This window comes from Pelophylax lessonae, assembly GCF_965119305.1.
Source record: "Pelophylax lessonae genome assembly, chromosome: 5".
Taxonomy (NCBI): domain Eukaryota; kingdom Metazoa; phylum Chordata; class Amphibia; order Anura; family Ranidae; genus Pelophylax; species Pelophylax lessonae.
In genome coordinates, this window is record NC_138772.1 from 480,957,928 (window position 1) to 480,976,042 (window position 18,115).

Below are 18,115 nucleotides of genomic sequence, written 5' to 3' on the forward strand. Positions count from 1 at the left end.
TAGAATTGATGGCAAGGGAATGGAAGCCAGGTAAAAACAAGGCATGCAGCAACTATACAGAAGTAGCTATTCTGAAGGAAAACATTACATCTCTCATGTCATGTGCATGGTGTGAGGAATCCCAATGAAGTGGACCTCCGGAGAAGGAGTTTAGAGGAGTCCCGTGAAGAAAACGCAGACCAATGGCTCAAAGCTTTGAATCTGAGAGACCTCCAAGCAGTGAATAACATAGCCTGGTACACTGACTAGACATGCAACCTAGAAGCTCTGGGTGGTGGCTTTGAAGTTGTAAATGTGCGTAAGTCATAGTGTAATTCTGAAGTTCGCCAGTCCACCACAGTCTCATTTGTCAGTAACCTTGTGATCTTGAAATACTTCTTCCTGTGATAGTGAGATATACAAATAGGTTTCTTATTTCCTCTCAGATACAATAGAAAAAATCCTAGCACTAAGGAGTTTCTCCCAGCCACCAATATTATTGAAGTCTATTTGAGAAACTGGAAGGTGATTGGTGACGTGAGAAGCATTTATATACCTTTATTGCTTACATAACCTAAAGTTATGAGTCTTGGCCAACTTTTCCTTCCCCCAATGCAGCACAATGTGACTGTATGCAGAGCACATCCAGGAAGAAAGTAAGGGTCAGGGACAGGGTGATGTATATGGACAACTGCTTGGATTAGCCAAACTAGGGTGAGAAGGAATATTTTATTACACAGAAGCAGCAAAATCGCAACTTTGGGGTGTGGCTACAAGTATTGAGATGTAATTTATTTCAACACATTTTTACAATGAAGCACTTGTGCCATAAAAGGGTTTATGGTACCATATATCATGGTCCAGTGAATGCTGTTAGTACTTTAGAAGTTGGTAGAAACATACAGTTGTTCTGGAAAAAAAACAACATATGAACCTCCAACATTTCAAAACAATGCATGATTCCCTTACATGTTCACCTTCATAGCAAAGGGCTGAAATGTGTCAGAAAGTTGAGAATCACACACTGTTCAATTCACATTTATTTCTCTCCTTGCTTTCATGGATTATAAATTAATGTAGTGAAAATGGGCACCAATATTATTTGCGAAATGAATGAATAAATGCATGCTAATTAACTGTGCAAATATTTTTGGTCTCTTTATATATTGGTCACCTTTGATTCTATAAATCAGCCACCTTGTGTCTTTAAGCAAATTCACCTTTCACTCCTCTGACTACAATATCATAAAATCAAATCAATGTTCTAGTTTAAACCACTTTTTCCAAAAGTTCTCTTTTTGCAGCAATTATCATACAGTGATTAGTGGTACTCAACATTTGCCATGGTGGTGTTATTTACATAATGAATAATGGTATCTGTTCTCCATTATAAATAGCCCCAAAGTCTCTAAAAAAGTTAGGGGTAGCGCTAGCATGGGTAATCGAGAACTGGATAGGGGGTTAAAAACGACATTACTCACTGCCTTTAATAAGAACCTCAGTTCACACACACCCCTCCAGTGTCACAGCACTCTACTTCAAGTAGATGTAGGATCCCTGCCACATCTACTACTCACTGCCTCAGTCATGGCACCTTTTGCACACCTGCACATCTCTCATCAAGGTTTTGGGATCTCTGTCAGACACATAGTCCTATTTAAATCCCCCAAAAATGTGCACTTAGTACAAAAGGGTGATGGTGCACTCATATATTCTGGACACAAGGAAAATAAAAAATTAACTACTTAGAAAGTGCGCAAAATCAATCTGTCAATAACTCAGTGGTAAATCATATATGATCGTAACTCATAGTAAAAGACTTTATACACAATATACATCAAAATACAAGGTGAATTGTAGGGTGAGGCCAGTGGCTCAGGATGTTACACACCTGCTGATGTTCTCTTATGTAATTTATTTTTTATTTTTTTATTTTTATATTTGTGAGTATATTTTCTTTTAGTGGTTTTAATAAATACTACTCTACAGTCCTTTGCTTATTCCTCCATTTATCCCTTTCCAGGGAAGTGGTCTTTAGATAGCCAGTGCAGGATACTGGAGATTCTGGAGTCTGTAGTAATTTGTTTGGTGGCCCATGATTGGATGGTTTCTGTGCTGTTGATCTCCTATAATTTGGAGATCATTTCCGTTTGGTAAAGGAACTAGCACACTTGATGTCAAGGTGGTTTGGGACTATTGCACGTGGATTTTCACTTTATTTCTAAGATTTCACTAGTGGATATGAATATATGTCTTTTTTTTAAACTAACTTTTTTATTATGCACAAGTTTCAACTACAGGCGGTCTCTGGGTTACAAACATCCGACTTACAAACGAGTCCTACTTACAAACGGAGGGAGACAACAGAAAGTGAGGAGAAATCTACCCCTAGGAAGGGAAAATTCACTCCTTTAAGAGTTCTCATGGGTGATCAATCAGCTGACCAGCTGTTGTTATGTTGTTTAGTTGTTATGCTTTTCTTTTCCATTCACCTACCACCCTTTTATCTTTGGTAATACTGGAAATGGTTATTGACATGTTTTCCCACTCCCTTTAACATGAATACTATGCTCTTCCCTCCCCTTTTCCTACTCCCCTCACTCAGGGCTTCCCTTCCTTTCTCTTCTCACCCTCCCTTCCTCTTCCTCCTCCTATCCCTATACCTCTTCCTCCCCCTAATCTTTCCTCCTACTCCCACCCCACTTCCTACTTCCCTCCCTACCTCTCCCTTCTCCCTCCTTCCCCTTCCCTCCTTCCAGGTCACCCCCTTCCCCTCCCCCCCCTCCAACCTACTTCTTCCTATTCCTCTCCCTTCCTCCCTCTCCTCCCCCCCCCTTCTTTTTTTTCTCTCCTCTTTTTTCTCTCCTCTTCCCGTACTCCCTCCCGTCCTCCTCCCTTCCTCCCCCCTCTCCTCATTTCCCATCCTCTTCCCCATCCGTCCTTCCTTCTTCTCTCTCCGTCTTCTCCTCCCCTCTTCTTCCCCTCCCCCCCCAATTCACCCTTTGCCATTTAATTTCTTCCCTCATCCATTCCCTATTCCGGAAACACTCCTCCAATTACCTTCCTCAAATCCCCCCCTCCCCTCCCACCCCTGTCCTTCGTCCTCCTCCTCCTTTTCTTTGCCCCTCTTTTTGAAGACTATTGTTATGTCAAAATGATTCACTTCCCACTTGCAGCACCTCGGGTTCTTGCATGTACCTCCTTGTATAACAATGCAACTTGATGTCCATGTTCATGCTATTCTGAACTTTTCTTATGCTGTATGTTATTATGTTTTGTATTGCCTTAATATTTAATAAAAATCTTTTTTTTTTCCATTAAAGAGTTCTCATGGGGAAAAAAGTGTCTTGTTTGTAACCCGGGGACCGCCTGTATATGTTCTGTAATGGACACTTCACATTGTAATTTGATATATATTGTGTATGAAGTTTTTTATTATGAGTTATGATCATATATATAATTTACCACTGAGTTATTGACATATTGGTTTTGTGTACTAAGTAGTTATTGTTACATGGTCCTATTTGCAATGCAACACTCCAGAACAGCTTAGATGAAGAAAAATAAGGGATTCAAAATTAATATAAATTAATATCTGGGCTTTTTTCTGGTTCAAACCAGCTCAGCCATGACATGCTTAAGCTAAAGAGGACACTTTTAAAGGGACACTTTAAAAGTAAATTTTTTTGACTAAAGAAAACTTTAAAGGTGAAGTCCAGGCAAAACTAACACTATACCTGTTCTGTGCCAAATACTTAACCTATTCTAGCTAACCCTGTAGAGCAAAAATCACTGTACTTACCGGTTTGAATAAACAGTTTTGGGGTGAAACCAGAATCAAAAACTGTTTATTCAAACACAAAGCACAAGGAGATGAACACTTCTGGGACAACGCCTCCCCCTTAGTCAATCCACAGAACATACACATCCCATAATAACAATATAACAATGGAATGCAGGTATTCAACAACAACAAACCCCCACCCCACTAGCCAGAGTCTGATTAGTGTGGAGCAGACCTGACTGGGGTTCTTGGTCACCCTGTGCCACTAATAGACACAGGGTGACTTACACACAGGAAGGACTGGGGAAACTGGGCGAGGAGTCTCCCAACCTCCCTAAAGCAATCTGGGTTCCACAAGCCCCCCCAACCAAAGTGGCTCATGTCACATTACCTATTCTGCAGCCGATCAGGTCCTGTCCCACACTGAGCTGTCAGCGGCAGCTTAAGCATGGAGGCTGGTGCAGAAGAGGCACCCGACAATGGAAGCCCCATAGTAAGTCTATGGGTGATGTCACTTCCCATTCATTTCACAGCCATTGTCAGTCCTCTCCTGCACACAGCTTCCGTCGCTTGAGACCAGACCAGATCAGATGCAGAATAGGTAAGTACAGTAATTTTTTGCTTTTACAGGGTTAGATAGAATAGGCTAAGAATGTGGCACAGAGCAAGTTTAGCGTTGGTTAAGTTTTGCCTGGACTCATCCTTTAACTTTTCTGAAACTATACCTTTGTAATATGATGGAAGGGGACGATTCTCTGCACTTGTGGAAGCACATGGACCAGGTTTAAGAGGAATTTCCCAAAGATAAAAGGTATACATTTTCTTGTAATTTGTGATGACAGGCTCAGTTTAGAGAGTGGCTGGGGCCTAGAATGAAGGAATATTTGGGTGCAAACTTCGGGTTAATATGTGTAGTTGATGAAGTGTGAAGGATCATATGTATTGCTCTGTGTGGAAAGAGTAGGCTGTTGGTCAAACTGTTATCACAGGGTCTATTATTATTATTGGACAGCAAAGTATATTAGGGACATAACCGCCAGAAAGCTGGTTACATTGCCAAGATGTGGATCCTATATAAAGTTCAAAAGATGTGCTATTCTTCCAACTTGTTCAGGCACAGTGAGGATTTAGAACTCTCAAGCCTTGACGCTGGGCTTTTGGGCTAGTACTGCAGTAGTGCAAATATGCTACGTGTTATCCCAACCATGGGCTGAACTGTTGCTAACCAGTTTGATGGTGAAAACAAGGCCATCGAATTTTGGTAAAGTAAATTTATCCCAAGCAGTCTGAAATGGTGGCTACCTTTATAGAAATTTTGGGTAAAGGTAAAGTCACTTCAAACTCTTCTTCTTTTCCCTAGTCAAAATTGACAGCTCATGTCTGTTGTAGTAGCGTGTCTATTAAGTCAGCATCCTGCTTGCCAGTGTTTCCTCATTACAGTTATGTTTCTATTTTACAAACAAATATGGGCTCCTTTAATAAAAAATGCTTGAAAAAGAACTTCAGATTTTGCCAAAAATATACATTTGCATGCTCATACTGGTAATGTGTGCAAATATATTGTAGAAAAGTTTAGTACTAGCTGACATCTGCCTGAGTCCTGAATATGCAGATTTGCTCCCTGAGCTACAGTATATTCAAATGAGCTTCCCTGGTAAACCCGACAACCTAAATAATTACTTCTTGGCCTGTGAGTCATGGCTTCTGTCTGTCTCTCTGGGTCGGAAGTAAGAATGGTTGAATGAGTTAAGTGAATTTCAGCTTTCCAGCATCTCAAGGACATATTTTATTACTGTTGCTGAAGATCATATACTTGCTATGTAAGCAGTACTATTTAGCTGATGGAGTAAAGACTCACTTCTGTAGGGAGCCAAGGGATGTTCATCTTTTGTGTGACGCAGACCTGGTTGTAGTGACATGCACAGGAGAATGGGGACCCACACAGACATGCTGCATGGTAGAATTTTTCTGCATCTCAGTGACTTTTAGAACCACAGAAACCCCAAAACTGTTTTCACTCTGAAAGGGTTATAATTTCTTTAAGCCTGCAGTGGGATTTTGTTAAGTAGAAAGTTTAGATTTAAATGCAGCTTCCTGAAGTTCTTTAATTATTAGCTAACTTTATACAAGTGCTGACATTTTACACACAAGCTGAAATTCTTTGTTTCCAATGATTTTTTTTTCAGAATTTTTTTTTGGAAGTATACAAATCCAGCATTATCAAATCCATGCGATTGTAACAAGTAACAGTTGCTGGTTATAAACCAGGGTACACATCTTTTACAACACTTAAGAGTACATGTTGTCATTAAAAATAGTGTATCATCATCCAGATTTTAGAAATATGAAATAAAAGAAAAAGAAAACAATATAACAGAAGAAAAAGGCATCAAGGGGTGAGACAATATCCCATCCTGGCCCATCTCGCCTCTATAAAGATAGGCAGAATGTGGGAGAAGATGCTCAAATAATGCAATTTTATGTTGTAGGATAACATATAGAAGAGAAATCCATGAGCTATAAAAACCCCCCATTGCTACATCTTCTGGATGCAACGGTCAAACTTAACTCTCATGTAGTCACAAATACCTCAATTGGCCAGAGGGCCTATCCGAAGGCAAACAGAGAAAAAGAGAAAAAGGGAAATAGACCATAGAGGGAAGGCAGACAAAGCAGGAAAGAAGTGCACTCTATCCTAAAAGAAAAGAACTCCATAGCAATCCTATCCCATATAGCATCCAAAAGGTATTTAAACCAGGGTCCCAAGTTTTGTCAAACAAAATGATTTTATCATTCAAAATTGCCTATAGGCATTCATTTACCATAATCCAAGATAACTTTGATTTTAGCAGGTTGAAGGTAACTGTAGGGGATTTCCAAGACCTGGCAATGAAAGTTCTAGTTGCCACAAATATAAAGGCTATGAGCATCTTTGTGTGTCTCAACGTCCCCTCCACAGGGTGCCCCAACAGTGCCTGCAGAGGCAATTTAATGAGGTTCACATGAGTTAGTGGGTATATGAAATTGTAAATACAAATCCAGAACCTCTTCATATTTAAACAAGTCCACCAAATGTGGAACATGGTGCCATCCGTACCACATCCTCTGAAGCACTGTAGGAAATCAGCATTATTTTCATGTAGTGGTAACAAGCTGAAATTCTTAACTTTTCTACTACTGCAGGTAGTGGTTGTGCTGTGCATTAATAATAGCCAACAGTAAATAATGATCAATGATAACCTGTCGGTTGTAGCCTTTTACTCAATAACGAGTGCATAAAAAACTGTCAGTTCAAACTTAGCGAATACCTATATTTACACTTAACCACTTGCCGACCGCCGCAAGTACATATACTGCGGCGGTCAGCCCCTCACAGGCAAAGTGACGTATGGGTATGTCACTAGCCTGTGAGGCTCTGGGGAGCGAGCGGGCGCCGCCGGAGGCACGCTCCCTCTCCTGCTCGGTCACGGACCCCCCACACATGTGCCCGGAGGACCCGATGTCCGCCGGGCACTCGCGATCGTCCGTTAGAGCGGGAGAAAGGCAGACGGCCGATGTAAACAAGCCACCTATCATTCTCCCCTGTGTAAGAACAGTGATCATACGGTTCTACTATGTAGGACCGTTGATCACTGTTCCTACACCTCAAGTCACAGCCAATCACAGTTAGAATCACGCCCCTAGGGACACACACAACCCCTCCCTCTCAAATAAAGTTAACCCCTTCACTGCCAGTGTCATTTTACAGTAACAGTGCATATGTATAGCACTGATTACTGTAGTAATGTCACTGGTAACCCCAAAAGTGTCAAAAATGTCAGTCAAGGGTCCGATCTGTCCGCCGCAATGTCGCAGTCCCGCAAAAAAAAAAATCGTAGATCGCTGCCATTACGCGTTAAAAAAAAAAAAACAACAAAAATGACAAAAATCTTTCCCATAGTTAGTAAACGCAATAACTTTTGCGCAAACCAATCAAAATACGCTTTTTGCGATTTTTTTTTACCAAAAATATGTAGCATAAAACAAATTGGCCTAAAATGTTAAAAAATTTTGATTTTTACATTTTTTTGGGGGAATTTCATATAAGAAAATGTGAAAAATATTGTTATTTTTGCAAAATTGACGCTCTTTTTTTGTTTATAGCGCATGATCAAAAAAAAAAAAAAAAAAAAAAAAAAAAAAAAAAAAAAAAAAAAAAAAAATCGCACAGGTGATCAAATACCACCAAAAGAAAGCTCTGTTTGTGGGAAAAAAAGGACGTCAAATTCGTTTAGGTATAGCGTCGCACGACTGCGCAATTGTCCGTTAAAGTCACGCAGTGCCGAATCGCAAAATACCCCCTGGTCAGGAAGGGGGTAAAATCTTCGAGGCTTAAGTGGTTAAAGAAGAATTCCAGGAATTATATTTTTACATAGATACATTAGTTCAGCTTGGACCGGTGCAACTATGCACATACCATATCTGACTGATGCCTCTGCTCTTGAAGCTGGAAATCACTGAAGTGGACACTGCTACTTAAGTGATCTCCACTTGCTTCTGGGTCCCACATTGAGCAGCCAGCCTGATGCATTGTGAACAAAGCATTCTCTGATTGGACAAGGTGGAGAGGAAGGGCAGCAATGTCACAATCTCTACTTCGTCCAATCAGAGAATGCTTTGCATTTATTTAGAAAATGGGTGCACATGATGTACAGCGCAGGATTGATACAGCAGGAAGGTGAGCAGGGATCAGAGAGAGGACCAAGCAGTATACTGGTGGTGGGGAATCAGCAGAGTGGGGATCAGATAAGCAGAGCAGAAAATCAGTATAACGGAGGATCAGAAGGAGATCAGCAAAGCAGGGTTTCAGCAGAAAAGAGCATCAGCAGGGTGGGCGAGTAAGAGGAGGTATTGTGGGCAGGGGGGTTAATACTGAGTGTGGGGGGGGGGTGGGATACCTAGTGGGGAGAGGGATACTACTACTGAGCAGGAGGGGTACTATTGAGCAGGGGCTGTGGGGAATGTACTACTGTGCAGGTGGGGTACCACTAAGTGGAGGAATGTACTACTGACCAGTGGGGGGGAGGGGCATAATGTGCCACTGAGAGAAACAGTATTATTGAGGTGGTGATGTACTACTGAGCAGGGAGTACTACTGAGCAAGGATACTGAAGAGCGGAGGATCTTCTAAACCAAGGACACTACTGAGCCAGGGAACTGCTGAGTGGTAGAGCCAGGAAACTGATGAGCTGGAGATTTGCTGAGAGGGGATAATAAAAAGCCAAGAAACTGATGAGCGGGGGTTCTACTGAACCACCAAAAACACCAAACAAATAAATAAAAAACAAATACCACACCAACACTTAATCACACCTCAATTCTGGTGACTTCCTCATCACTTCCTGTGACAGAACCGTCCAGCACCCCTCTTGAGTGCTTCCGTCAAGATATAGCTTCCACCACTCTGCAACAAGGAATCAAAAATGATAGCAGCATATTTTACCCAATATACTAGGTGGCACTAGCTCAGGTACAAACTGGGATTGTTTATTGAAAACTCACACAGAATTTATAGTACACCAGATGAGGTGAGCCTAATCATATTATCGTATGCAAACTTAAAACTGTATACTGGAATATAATTAGCATTACTAAAGAACAGCCAACATAAACTGTGCTAATCCACCTCTAGTAGCTAATAGCTGATAGTGAAATAATGAACATGAGGTAATTACCTTTTCACTTAACCACTCCTGGAACGAGCCCATTTCTGACACATGTTGTTTACAAGTTAAAATCAGTTTTTTTTGCTAGAAAATTCCTTAAAACCCCCAAACATTATATATATTTTTTTTTAGCAAAGACTCTGGAGAATAAAATGGCGGTCATTGCATCAGGAAAGAGCCTGGGACCAGATGGTTTTACAATGGCTTATTATAAAAGGTTTAAAAAAGCTTTTGATTCCAAAATTAAGGGAATACATAAATGGACTAGAGGCTTGTTACAAGATGAGGAAAGAAGCCCTCTTAGCCTCTATTACAATATTACTAAAAGAAGAGAAAGATGCAACATTATGTTCAAGCTATAGACTGATCTCTCTCCTAAATGTAGATACAAAACTATTTACAAAAATCTTAACCACAAGGATGAAGGGATTAATGATGGAATGGGAACATAGTGATCAAGTAGGATTTATCCCATGGAGACAGGGAAAGGACAACGGGGTAAGAACGATACTTTTACTGCATCAAATGGCAAAGAGTAAGTTCCCAGGTTTGATACTGTCAATAGATGCTGAAAAAGCATTTGACAGGGTCAACTGGGAATTTATGATAAGAACTTTAGAGGGGATAGGAATAGGTCAGAGGATTATGGCTTGGAAAAGATTGCTATATACTCACCCTACAGCAAGAGTAAAAATCAATGGGATCCTCCGGAAACCATTCGAAATGTACAATGGAATGAGACAGGGATGCCCCCTCTCGCCGATGCTGTTTGTCCTTTCTCTGGAATCTTTGTTGGCAACGATAAGGAATTACCTCAGACATAAGGGATATAGAGGTTGGAGATGCGGAGCATAAAGTAGTGGCTTATGCGGATGTCGTTCTGTTCTACATCTCCAATCCTAGGATAACCTTACCAAATTTAATGAAAACACTGAAATATTATGGTGAACTATCTAATTTAAAAAAATAATCCTACAAAATCAGAGATCTTGAATATAAATGTGAGCAAACAGGAAGAAGGGGCCCTACAACGGGAATTCCCTTTTGTATGGAAAAAATCGGATTTAAAATACCTAGGAATAAAAATAACATCTCCTGAGAAATTATATAAAGCAAATTATATGCCATTATTAAATGAAATAAAAACAAAAATTAAAAACTGGCAACACGTCCCCTGTCATGGATAGGACAAATAAATATTATAAAGATGGCAATTCTACCAAGGATAACTTAGAAGTTCCAAATGCTACCAATACGTCAGACATATTTTAAGACCTTAAAATCTCTTGTAACACTAACAAGGTTTATAAGGGAGAAAAAAAAAACCTAGAATACAATATCCAATATTAATTAAAGATAAAATGCAAAGGGGTCTAGTAGTACCAGACTTTAAAAAATATTACAGTACTTGCATGGGTCTTGGAATGGGGTAAGATGAAAAGTGACAAAAGCTGGGTGAAATTAGAAGGCACTCTTAATAATGCACAGTTAGGAAAAATTATTTGGATACCGGCACAATATAGAAGAATAGATACAAAGGCACACACAATAACACTTCAGGCACTTAAAGTTTGGGATTTAACTCACAAAAAAGAAAGTTGGAAATACAATTCACCACTGATCCCACTAAGGGAAACAATTTTTTTTTCACCGGGAGAGGGAAAGGTATATGGGAAATGGATAGGGGATGATGATGATGCACAGTTAAAGGATATAATGGAAAAAGGAAAAGCGTGTACACTACTAGAATTACAGCAAAAAAAAAAAAATTTGGAAGTTAGATGAATGCTGATACTGCCAGTTGGCACAGTTCGTTGCATATCTGCCACAACCACTAAAATCAGAGAAAGAATTGCTTCCTTTTGAACATACAGTATCTGTGTGTCAGAGGGCACAAAGAATAGTATTTCTAATATATATATAAAATTTTGGTGGCAACGATGGAACCGGCAGAACCGCCATACATAGAAAAATGGGAAAAGGAATTGGGAACACGGGGTGAAGATTACCAATTAGAGAAAAGCATGAGGATGGTACATGGCTCAGCAGTAGATACTAATACAGCTGAAATGAATTATAAATGTATATCTAGGTGGTATAATACAGTGGTTCCCAACTCCGGTCCTCGGGACCCACCAACAGGCCAGGTTTGCAAGATAACTAAATTACATCACAGGTGATCTAATTTGCTGCTCAGTGATTGCAGTATTCTAGTCTGCATCCCCCAAGGTAATACTTAAAATCTGGCCTGTTAGTGGGTCCCGAGGACCGGAATTGAGAACCACTGGTATAATACACCAGGTAAAGTACATAATTATCGGATCGGGAAGTCGCCACATTGTTGGCGGGGGTGCAAGGTGCTGGGAACAATGTCACATATATGGTAGGATTGCCCAAAAATAAAAAAAGTATTGGGAGTATTACTTCAAATGAAGAAGATTACAAATATAGAGGTTCCAGAAGAACAGTGGTACTGCTTATTCCATGGTATAAAAGGTTCAGTAAAACAATATAAAAAAAATGTTAATCCCACATTTAACCACTTCAATACCGGGCACTTTTCCCTCTTCCCGCCCAGGCCAATTTTCAGCTTTTAGAGCTGTTGCATTTCATAATGAAAATTGTGCTGTCATTCAACACTGTACCTACACCAAATTTATGTCATTTTTTCCCCACAAATAGAGCTTTCTTTTGGTGGTATTTGATCACCGCAAGGATTTTGCTACACAAATAAAAAAAGCCAGAAAAGTTTGAAAAAAATAGATACGTTTTTTTCCTACACTGATGAGCACTGATGAGGCCGCATTGACAGGCACTGATGAGGAGGCACTGATGGGGTGGCACTGATATGCAGCACTGATGGGCACTGATAGGTAGCGCTGATATGCAGCATTGGTGGGCACTGATAGGCGGTACTGATGGGCACTGATGGGCACTGATAGGCAGCACTGATGGGTGGCACTGATGAGCACTGATGGGCACAGATAGGCGACACTGGTGGGAAATAATGGGCACTGGTGGGCGCACTGATAGATGGCAATGATGGGCACGGGTTGGCAGCACTGATAGATGGCATGGGGTGCAGCACTGACGGGGAGGGCACCACTGGCAGGCTCCCTGAGCCCTAAATGCCATCCCTGATGGCCATGGTGGGCCACCCTGGGTTCATGGGTGGGCATCCCTGGGTTCATGGGTGGGCATCCCTGGTGGTTCTTGTGGCACCCCCCCCCCCCCCAAGGGTCTGCACTGGTAATCAATGCTCTGATTACCAGCACAGACCCCCCCCTGTCAGGAGAGCCACAGATTGGCTCTCCTCTACTAGTGCCTGTCAGGCACAAACTGAGGAAAGCCTATCAATGGCTCTTCCTGTTTACTATGTGACCAGCTGTGATTGGACACAGCTGGCCACATGGTAAAGAGCCTACGTCAGTGGGCTCTTTACCAATATCAGAGATGCGGTGTGTCAGAGTGACACACCGCAGCACCGATCGCAGCTCTGCGCACCCCCCGGGGGCGCGCAGAGCGCATTATCCTGGCGCCATCATATGACGTCTGGTCAGGATAATGTAACCACCTTACCGCCGTCTATTGACTATAGGGCGGGCGGGAAGTGGTTAATGAATGCAGCGAAAAGTTTATTACCTCTACATTGGCAAAAAGAAGATGCCCCGACCATAGGTGAATGGATTAAAAAGGTAGAAGAAACGAGAAAATTAGAATATTTAAGGAGTGATGGGGAGGATGAGATGGGGAAATGCTTAGGTATTTGGGATAGCTGGAAGGAGTTTAAAAAAAAACTAGGGGATAAACTGAGTTGAGGAGAGGGGAGGAGGGAACTTAGAGGAGTTTTAGGAAGTGGAAAAGATTTCAAAGAAAACAAGGAAGGAAGGGGGGGGGGGGGGTCGGGTGGTAAGGGTATGAGGAGGGGGATGGTTAAAAAAGGGTACGGTTTGAGATGTATGCTTTTGAAAAACTTCTAGCAGTCAAAGACGGCCGTATCCCCCAAATTTTCCCTTGACTACCTTGGTCCTCATACTTTCAGCTGGACAAATAGTTATTGTAACTAGCACCCCTTTTTCTTGATAATTCTGGTACACTTTTAGAGTTCTCTGTAGTGCTTTGTACTTTGTTTACTTTGTCATGCAATGCACTTACCAATTGTCATTTCACTAACTTTGTGATGTAACAAGCTTTTGTATGTTTGTTTCCTATGCAACTTGTTTATTTTTTCTCGTAATGTTTTTTTTTTCTAAATATATATAATATTAATATGATTTTTTTTTTTTTTTTTTTTTTAGAAAATAAGGGTACGGTTAAGAGAGGGATTAACGTACTGTATACTTGTCCTGCAGGTTTTCTTTTTTATCGAAGTAGATGTATTATGTATACAATATTTTTTGAAAATAATAAAGAAATAAGAAAAAAACGGGGGTTTTTGCAATATTTTTTGTCACGCGGTATTTGCGCAGCAGTCTTTCAAACGCCATTTTTTGGGAAAAAAACGGAAAATTCCTATCATACTTACCGTAATTTTCCTTTCCTGACAGTCTCCATGGCAGCCTACGTGTGGGTTAACCCCGCCTCCACTCCAAGGGTATAGGACCCCCCTCCCATAAATTTCAGCTCTCAGGTACAGCAGGTGTTCCATATCTTAGCCGAATCCAAGACGAGAGGGTGGGTACTCCGGCTGCCATGGAGACTATCAGGAAAGGAAAATTACGGTAAGTATGATAGGAATTTTCTGTTTTCCTGTCAGTCTCCATGGCAGCCTACGTGTGGGAAATAACTAGCTCACGCCACACGGGTGGGAATGCTTTAGCAAAGAAAACTTTAATTCATGCTATTTGCAGACAAAACAGTCAAATCAAAATTAACTGAGGACAGAGAAGCAGGCTCTACGCAATAGTGGGTCATAAAAGTATTGACCGATGACCACGAAGCTGCTCTGCAAATTACATCTGGAGCCACGTGCCGCGAGGCCGCCCAGGAAGTACAGATACTCCTTGTAGAGTGCGCCGTCACCGCCTCCGGAGGAGCCAGCCCCTCAGCTCTATAGGCCTGCTGGATAGCTGCCACTATCCATGATGCGATAGTCCTGGATGAAGCAGGTTTACCTCTGTTCTTTCCCCAGAACAGGGCAAAGAGGTTGTCAGACTGCCTGAATGGTGCAGTTGCTTGAAGATAGACTTCCAAGGATTCTCCTACATCCAACGGATGAGGATTGGACTCATTAGATGACCGGAAGGTAGGCAGGACGATCTCCTGATTCTGGTGAAACACTGAGGTGACTTGGATTTGAATTCAGCATGGGTATCAGTACTACCCGATCCGGGAAGAAAGTCAAAAATGGTTCTCTACATCCGAGAGAACTTAATTCAGAGACCCTTTTAGCCGAAGTAATGGCTACCAGGAAAACAGTTCGGATGGTCAGATCCTTGATAGAAGAAGAGGAATCTATGCCCGTTTTTGAGAGAGCATTTAGGACAAGAGGTAGATCCCATTTCGGAAACCTAGGTCTTCTTTGAGGATTGAGCCTGACTGCTCCTTTGAAGAATTGTTGAATCAGTGGGTGTTGGGCCCACATGACCCCAGAGAAGGCAAACAAAGCCGAAACTTGAACTCTAAGAGTTGCCACTGAAAGGGGCATATCCAGACCAGCCTGAAGAAAACTTAGTATTTCTTGAATCCCAGGGACTGAGGAAGACATACCTTCTGGATATGCAGACTTCATGAATCTCGTCCAGATTCTACAGTATACTCTATTAGTACTTGGTCGTCTAGCATTCATCAAGGTGGAAATGGCTGTAGATGGGCAGCCGAGCGATTCCAACCTTTCCCTCTCAAGAACCAGACCGTCAACCGGAGAATTGCAGGAAAGGGGTGCACTGATGTTCCCTGAAGAAGCAAGTCTGGTCTGAGGGGGAAGAGGGACCGGGTCCCGGTAACTCAGCTGTAGGAGCAGCGGAAACCATGGCCTGTTCGGCCAAAAAGGCGCCACCATCACTATCTCCACATCTTCCGCTTGAAGTCTCTGCAGAAATTTGAGAATGATGGGTACTGGAGGAAAGGCGTAAGCCCTGCTGAAGCCCTGCTGAACTCCCACCTGTCGGTTAGCGCATCTGTCCCGTAGGCTTGAGGGCATTTGCCTCTCGTGACATACTTCAACTTGTGGTTGCAAGGAGAGGCGAACAGATCGACTTCAGGAGAAACTCCCAACGACAGGATCCATTTGAACGACTCCACATGGAGAGACCACTCGTTGTGGTTCAACTGGACCCTGGACAGAAAATCTGCTTGAACATTCTGTGAACCTGGAATGTAGACTGCCGAGATATTTACTAGGTAGGCCCAGGACATGATTGGGTCTAATTCTCGTAGCAGAGAGACACTCCGTGTCCCACCTTGTCTCGTCACATAAGACACTGCCGTGGTGTTGTCCATCCGAATGAATACAGATTTCCCCTCTAGCAGGTGTTGGAAAGATCGAAGACCCTGGTAGGCTGCTCGGAGCTCCAGTATATAGGAGACTGGTGTGTGTCTCTGAAAAGACCACTTTCCCTGTGTCATCTCTGTCAGACAATGAGCCCCCCAACCTGAGTTGCTGGCATCTGTTGTGTTTATAGTCCATGAGACTGGAATCAGAGAATGACAATCGAGCAGATTCCTGCGTTGCAGCCAGCAAATAAGACTGTATCTCATGCTGGAGGAGATATGAATGTACTGATCCTTCTCTTCTGAGTTCCATTGTTGTAGGAACCCTTTCTGGAAGGGCCTCATATGCCAAAGAGCCCATTTGACCATTGGAGCCGTGGACACCATGGTGCCAATGATTTTGAGGCACTGAGAGGCTTTCAGCCGAGGAGAGGAAAGAGCCGGAAGGATTCTCTCCCTCACTACCGGTATCTTCTCTAATGGGAGAGAGATTGAATTCTCGACGGTGTCGAATTGCGCCCCAAGATAGACTAGGCGCTGAGTGGGCTCAAGCTGACTTTTTTGTAGGTTTAGCAGCCAGCCAAACTCTTTGAGGGTCGATATGACCTGATCTCTGTGTGCCAATAACTGATCTTTCTCTTGAGACAGCAGCAGAAGATCGTCTAAGTAATGATGTAGACGTATACCTTTCAATCTTATGAAGGCTACCACAGCCAGAAGAACTTTGGTGAATACTCTGGACGAGGTAGACAGGCCAAAGGGTAGGCAAATGAATTGTAGATGCCGATTCTGAACACAGAAGCGGAGATATTTGTGGAAGTCGGTTGCCACGGGTACATGAAAGTACGCATCTTTCAAATCTATTGAGGCAAGCCAGTCTCCCGGCAGTACTGCCTTTTGAATAGTTGAGAGTGTTTCCATCTTGAATTTTTCGTTCTTTATGAACTTGTTCAGGTATGTGAGATCTATAACAGGCCTCCAGGCCCCGTTCTTCTTCTGGACTAAGAAGAGGGGTGAGTAAACCCCTTGAAATTTTTCTTGTTCTGGAACTGGAGCTACCGCTCCTTGAGCCACCAAAGCGTCTACATAGGCGAGCAAGACTTCTCTTCTCTCTTCTAGACAGGGCAAATGAGTTGAGATGAATCTTGGAACTGGATCTGCCAGAAATGACCATCTGTGGCCTGTAGAGACCATCCTGACGGTCCAAAAGTTCGTGATTGAGGCCGTCCAGACATGCTGAAAATGGAGAAGACGTGCCCCCACCTGACATGCCTGAACGGGCCCAATCTCAAAAAGATTTAGTGGAATCTTGTCCAGCAGGCGCTGGATTTTTCGATGACTTCCGAGTAGAGGATTGACCACCTCTCCAGTTTCTTCGGAAATCTCTATTAGGTTTGTAAGAGCGTGCATCTCTTGATCTCTGTGTATTGCCTCCTAAGTTGAGGCTTCTTCTGACCGAACAATCGTCTGTCCTGCGGGAGGAAGCCTGACTTTCGGCCAGTAGCCTTAGCAATGGCACTGTCTAATTTATTCCCAAAAAGGGAAGTACCCTCAAAAAGGGATCTTACACCATGCTTCTTTAGAGGCTGGATCCACAAGCCACGGGCGAAGCCACAAGGCCCTTTTTGCTGTCACTGAGGATAACATCGATCTGAAAAGAAGGCGCAGAACATCGATAGATGCTTCTCCTAAAAATACTGAAGCCAACTTGAGTTCATGAATAGGGGAGCTTTCCACAACTTCTTCTGAGAGGCTTCCAAGTTTAGACTCAATATCAGATACCCAGACTTCCAAGACTTTAGACATCGTAGCTAATGCCATAACGGGTTTGCAGGCCGCGCCGGCCGTCACATAGATCCTCTTTAGGTCCAGATCTATTTTTCTATCCAAGGGGTCTTTAAAGGAGACCGCGTCATCTAGTGGCAAAGTGACATGCTTTGCTAATCTTGTAACTGCCGCATCCACAAGAGGAGCAGATTCCAGACGGGCGACATCTTCAGATTTAAAGGGATATAATTTCCCAAGTTTGGAAGATAGGGAAGACTTACTATCCCCTTTACTCCACTCCTCAGTAATCACCTCTTGTAATTCAGAGAGGGAAGGAAAGTTGACACGCTCCTGTAAGATTCTGGTACCTCCGGTACCCTTAATCACCACTTTCTCTGTAATGCGTCCCACCTTTCTCTTCAGGTGGTACGCATATACCTTTAAGAAC

At 42.5% G+C, this 18,115-nt stretch overlaps 1 protein-coding gene across 1 annotated transcript in view; it reads right to left on the reverse strand.

Annotated features, from left to right (window-relative positions):
- Positions 1-245: 245 nt before the first annotated feature.
- Positions 246-18,115, reverse strand: part of LOC309556558 (zinc finger protein 483-like) — a gene marked incomplete at both ends in the record, with an annotated part of 29,091 nt that continues 11,221 nt past the window's right edge. Inside the window, one exon of the mRNA XM_082259005.1 lies at positions 246-381. Within this exon, the coding sequence (XP_082115131.1) occupies positions 246-381 (136 nt within the window). The remainder of the gene's footprint in view (positions 382-18,115) is intronic.